This window comes from Brienomyrus brachyistius, chromosome 3 (genome assembly GCF_023856365.1).
Source record: "Brienomyrus brachyistius isolate T26 chromosome 3, BBRACH_0.4, whole genome shotgun sequence".
Lineage (NCBI taxonomy): Eukaryota > Metazoa > Chordata > Actinopteri > Osteoglossiformes > Mormyridae > Brienomyrus > Brienomyrus brachyistius.
In genome coordinates this window covers 32,565,289-32,571,288 of record NC_064535.1, presented here as the reverse complement: position 1 = coordinate 32,571,288, position 6,000 = coordinate 32,565,289, and the positions used below count along the sequence as shown (strand labels likewise).

The following is a 6,000-nucleotide window of genomic DNA, read 5'->3' as shown; positions in this document are numbered from 1 at the left end:
CTAGATCATCTCATAAAGGTGAGCTAATCTGTCTAGTTAGACTTTAAAGAGATGGCTGCTGTGAGTGGAATACAGATTCTAGCTGTGGAAACACATTTGGATCTGCAGCAATGCTTTGGGTGCCCATGGCTGATGCCCAAGTACACTTATGCAAATATTCATCATGCTGGCAGTTTGTACATTAAAGCTATATCTGACATCTAACAGTGTCTCTAAATATATAGCAAATTATCTTGGATTTTCTCCATGTGCAGCAGATGCTAAATTGATATGTAGGGTGGCATTATGCATGACATAAATTTTTGCTTTCTGAAAATAGCATACAATCTGTGTATGGTAATTTATTTGTGTGGTAATATGGACTTTTTTTTCTGAGTGTTCAGCAGTATTATTAGAAAGTACAAAGACAAGCAACCAAGGGTAACACACTGGAAAAGATAGATCTTTATTTCTCTCTGTTGTAACGGTACAAAGTTAACAATTGCAATTACAATTCGACTCAAACTGTACATTCTATCTAGTAATAAAACACACAAAAGTAGATATGTATGAACACCAACCCCTGTACTGATATATTGTACAAAGCTACTGTGAGCAGGTGCAGATTACTGTAAGGCAACTGTTACCATGGCAGCTTTGTGTCTGAAGACCCTCTTCCTGCTGCACACCAAGGATGGCTCTGTCCACCAGATGTAACCTCAAAGGAGTCACGGACAATCCAGACAGCAACAGCGACCCGGTGTCTCTAATGCACGTTGATGTAAATTTATTCAGTCGTTAACATTTCAGAGGATCTAAAAAGAGGGTCCATAGATGTGCGTGTGTGTCCTGTTGGGTGACACTTTACCCACCTGACCTCCGTGTGCCCTGCGTGACACAGCCTGCAATGTCCATATTACTAACTCTAACCCTGTTGATGAGGGTCAAGCCAGAACCCCTTTCGGGGGATGAATGTAGAGACATATGATTGAAAAGGTACTTACACAACAAATATTCCCAGTGTTTTTTATTAGATCATTTAAATCACATTACAAAAAAAAAAAAACAATGTATGAACTCCGTATTGGGTAAATGGTCGATTTGGTCGACTCTAACTGAAATAAGTCTTTTTGGATTTTGGAGTGGTTGGCATTATCAAACATCCCACCTCTCCCAGAAGTTCTGGGAATCCTGAAGACATTAGGGAGCACAGCTGTGGCCGGATTTATGCATGACTGACATGTCATTCCACCCTGAAACTCCATTCATGAGCAGCACAGTCCACACAGCACTCCACTCCAGGCCCTCTCTGCTCTTCAGCATTCACGCCTCCTCTGAAACAATTAAACACATTTGCCAACAGCTTTTAACCCCCCCCCCCCCCCCTTGCCTCCTGTGCTGTTTCCTCATGGTGAGGTCCCATATTAATCTGAGGCCCATATTAATCTGAAGTGGGATATCTTTCCTCAACACGGCAACTTGGTAAAAGGATTCCAAAGGATTGTGGATAATTACAAAGACTGTGTTAATGACTGCCGAAGTACAAGGAGGACTTTGGGTCCACAATCTTCGCATTATTGCTGGTGGTGAGGTGGATTTGGATCAGAGCCAGAACTCACTTCATGTGCTGGGAACAGCCCTTCAGTTAGTCAGTAGGCACCCAGATACTGCACTCATACCAGATGGAATGGCGCTAGGGAGCTCAAAGACAGCAGATGCTATTGTAGTGATATCTCTAACTAGTTACAATTGCAGAACATGTAAAATGTTTCTGCCACAATTCTGGTTCTGCTGTGATACACCTGATTAGCTTCTTATGCACGTAAGGATCAATGTGCCATTGGTCATGTGACAATGCAATGGCCCTGCCACTTGCGGTCAACATGTGAATGAACCTAGTCGTGGATAAGAGCTGTTAACATCATCCCGGCAGCTGCTTGCCAGTGGACATCTGAGGGTGACATGTGGCTCTCCTAAATATCTTCTGCAACCCGCTGGTTCTGTTGTCTGTCACATGGAAACGAAGTAGACATTTCTGTCAGAAACGTGTCAGGCCCCTAAAAAGCCTGGAAGAAAAAGCTGTGATCTCACCTTCCAGTGCTGTGAACATCAGACATGCCGCAGGTTCTCCCTGACATGATAAGCTCGGCGACCATAATATGTTTCACGGTGGCATAAGTGGTTCACAGCCCACCTGTTCTGCTGTAAATACCTGCTGCCTTTTAACCCGAACTGTGGATGATGGTGCTGGAAGAACCACCAGCTGCCCAGAGTCTCAGGCTTTCTCGTTAAACGCTGCCAGCGTCTCCTTCACCCTTAGAAAGCTCCCCCGTCCACGATGGGTACCCCAAGCTCACGGTCTCACTTGGCAATGCCTCTCTGCAGAGGAGCGCTCCATTCCTTAGAGTTAGGCCCACAGTTACCCTTGTCGCCAGTTCGTCTGCGGGCAGCAAGTGCCAGGGGTACATTCATTAAAACTGACAGCCTGGGCGAGATCAGTGAGTGGACTTCAGAAGAAGGCTGCCCCAGGACGCCAGGCACTCACTTCTGCTTGTTGAGGAGGATCCTTAAATTACCAGGGATGTCTTCATCTATTTCTCTGGGTCTCATTTTTTCCTCTCTCTGAGCTTAAGTTTCACAGCCGAAAAATAAAATCGGGCTGTTTCACGGATGTTTTCTACTGACACACTTATTTTGTTTTGCTACTTTTTCTACAGCAAAAAACCTCAACCCTAGTGAGTAAATGTTTACCGTCATATCCAAACACACTTTTCTTACAAGACGGCAATGGCAACACAGACGACATTTAGCACAATTTTTCTTCGGCTATCCGACACTATAACGACCCTTGGTCGAAACCCTCAGCAGCACATTTAACTCTAGCACAGGTTTGTAAAAGAACTAATCCTTATATTTATAAGAGGCTATAAAAAGTAAGTCTTTGGGAGAAATAGGGCTGAACAGACGTACCTCCACTGTCTAAAGTATTTATTTGTTCCAAAGTACACAGATAACTAAATAAGGCAGGATTTTTAAAAGTTTACTCTCATTTTGTGATTTTGTTTATCATGTTATTCTCTGACCTCTCCCCCAAGACTTACTGATATCAATATAACTGGGGCAAATACTTCAGTTTACAAAGTTAGACTCACTAGTGCAAATGACACGGATGGCTGAAGAACTGTAGCTGGGGGGTGGGGTCACTTTGCGTGTCCTCCAGTCTTCTTCCCAACTTCCCATGTCCTCCTATGGGTGTTTATGGATTTCCCACTCTCAGTCCCATTGAGTCAGTGTCAGAAGTGGTCCAAGGTCACTAGGTGCACTGCACTCCCTGACCACTAGGCACTACTACAGACTAGATTGAGTGGGTGGAGGGGTGATTATAAGCTGTCCAGAAGTAGGTGGTCAACTACGCTGTTCTTCTTGTTCTTGTCCTTAACTTCATTTTTCTCAAAAGGACCTTTTTTTCTGGAAAAAAAAATAGAATCAGAGAAGTCACATCATTGCGTAGTTTTTGTTTGTACTCAAAGCCACCAGCAATTTATACAGCTGCAGATCTCACAGGAAATCAAACCCATAACCTCAGCAAGGGCAGCCACTGCCCTTGATGTGGCTCATGTGGTCCTTCTCTTTCGTGTGGTTTGCAGTTCCTCTAGCATCTTGCTTTCGCAGACAGGCTGGCTGCTATAGGCTGTGTCTCCGTGTCTGCTCACATACGTTGCCTAGACAGCGGGAGATCTTTGGAGGGGACTGTTATGAGACCCATCACCCCTCCTCCTCCAGCCACCCCAACCTCAATTCCCCAGGAAATGCACCCCCAAGAAGCCTGGTGATATTTCTCACATAGGGACAAGTTTCTTCCTGTTTCTTTATAAGAAAAGGACAATGTGAAGTACCTGGTTGATACGTGGCCCCCGGCAAATACTGTGTCATTTTTCTCAGCAAAGGGAAACCTTGCCAAGAAATGGCATCTTATGGAACTGGGGCAGTCAGGTAATATAAAAGAACCACAAGCTCCTGTATGTCCTGTATCTAAAAAAGGCATTACAGAATTCTGCAGCGAGTTATGATACAGATATAATGAGATCTAAGTAAATTAAGCACATGGAAACTAAAAGTATTAGTCTTCCTTATATCATTTTTTTAAAACCTTCCAGATCATAGGTGATATTATAATTTTTCAATAAAAATGTAAATAAAGATGCAATTAAATCAGTACCCAAGTATTTTACCCAAATGTTTTTGAAGTATTTAAATTTTGAAGTATTTTTTTGCATCAAACTTAATGCAGTGCTTTAAATACAGTCTACTGAAAGAAGTAAAGTGAAGCAGAGTGATTAAGGACCTCTTGAGTAGCTAGAAGTAAATGGAAGAGGTTGCTATTTTAATTCACTTCCTGTTTGTTACATGATTGCTTCCCACAGGGATAAGCAAACTGGTGACAATGCACGGCAGTAAAACTAACTGGCACAACGTGTTTTTGGACATGGGAAGAAGCAGCAGGAGAGTAGATTTTAATAGAAAATGGTGAAAAAGCAAATAGATTAATAACAGACTGTTTTAGAGACAACTGCTACTGGTGTTTAACTAGCTGTGTGTTTTTTCCATGCTTTAATGTAAATAATAAAACAGTATTAAATGATACATAATTCTGTGCATGCAAATGTCATTAGTTAAGAGCATTTTATGAACGTTGTAGAAATTGTCTGAGCTCTCTGTGCCCATGAGCTCGATAAGAGATTATGAAGCATGGATGACGAATGGAATATAATGTTCTGTATGATCTTTGTGTTTGGAAAGAACATGTTAAAATATAGGTTCTGAGAAAATTGTACAAGAAAACGGTAATATGTGAGCGTTAGGCTATTAGCAAAATAACATTTCAGATAATATGCAAGAGATCTGTGAATAAATGTTTCTCTACACTGTAAATGGCATATGAAAGACTTGAGTACAACATAAACAGATGCCAGAGAAAAGACAAAGCAGATTGTGTGTTTCTGTCTGAAAGCTTTTCCCTGGAACCTTGTAACACACTTTCAGCTGTGAAATATGTTTACTGAGGAGTCTAGTCCTTCTTTTAAGAACCGGAACACTTTTGGCTAAAATCATATGGCAAAAGGCCATTTATGAAGAGAGCTATGATCTCATTTACAATTTAGAGAGGGAAAGTGAAGTTTGACTGTGACATGGATCAAACAGGTTGTTTTGGGTGACAGGTGCACTGTCATGGGCCCTGATCTGTGACCCATCTGATCATACACAGGTGGCAGTGTTTAATTCTGGATGGATACTGAGCCAGAATTGGAGTGTCTATCACCCCTAGCTGCCCAATATGAAGCCTGTGCTTCCTGTATCAGCTATGCACACTTAGAGCTGCCTAATATTTGCTCAGTTCTGTCACCTTTGGCAGAATGGTCAAGCCCACCCACCTACCCAGAGCCAGCACCACACGTATTATCTATGTCACACTGACCGTTTAACCTGCTTGCCACAACCTCTCAGTCACAACCTCTCAGTCAAAAGTAATTACTGACTGCAGCCTGGAAATTCAGTCTGGTCAGTATGAGCGGAATATTAAAATAGCATAATAACCAGTCTGTATCATTCAAATTTCTGTAGAAAAAGCCCACTGAATGCTCTTCAAAGGTTTCCCTGACTTAGTAATGGATGCTATTGTTTGTTAATGATAAATAACTACCACTATATTCCCTTGTTAAATTATTCAGTACAGAATATGATAGTACCAGGCAGACGGCGGCATCGTGGGAGCAGAGAAGGACAAGGAGACTTGCTTGCCTGGGAAGACGTGCTCTTTATTAGCAGTCCTTAACAGGACTGTAACAGGCACCCAACGAGCACCGGACCAATTACACACAGCCGAAACACAAGGTTATCAGATGCTGAATTGTAAGGTGCACACACAGTGGAAGATCTACACGAGCTAAGTAAACGCACGGATCGGACAGTACACACAAGATACAGGCAAACACATGAGTGACAATAGGAAAATGCAACAAC

At 42.4% G+C, this 6,000-nt stretch overlaps 1 protein-coding gene across 1 annotated transcript in view; it reads right to left on the bottom strand.

The window, feature by feature from the left end:
• Positions 1–434: 434 nt before the first annotated feature.
• The window catches only part of LOC125739147 (protein shisa-like-1a), a 44,471-nt gene continuing 38,905 nt past the window's right edge, over positions 435–6,000 (bottom strand). The window contains exon 5 of the mRNA XM_049008968.1: positions 435–3,447. Within this exon, the coding sequence (XP_048864925.1) occupies position 3,447 (1 nt within the window). The 3' untranslated portion in view covers positions 435–3,446. The remainder of the gene's footprint in view (positions 3,448–6,000) is intronic.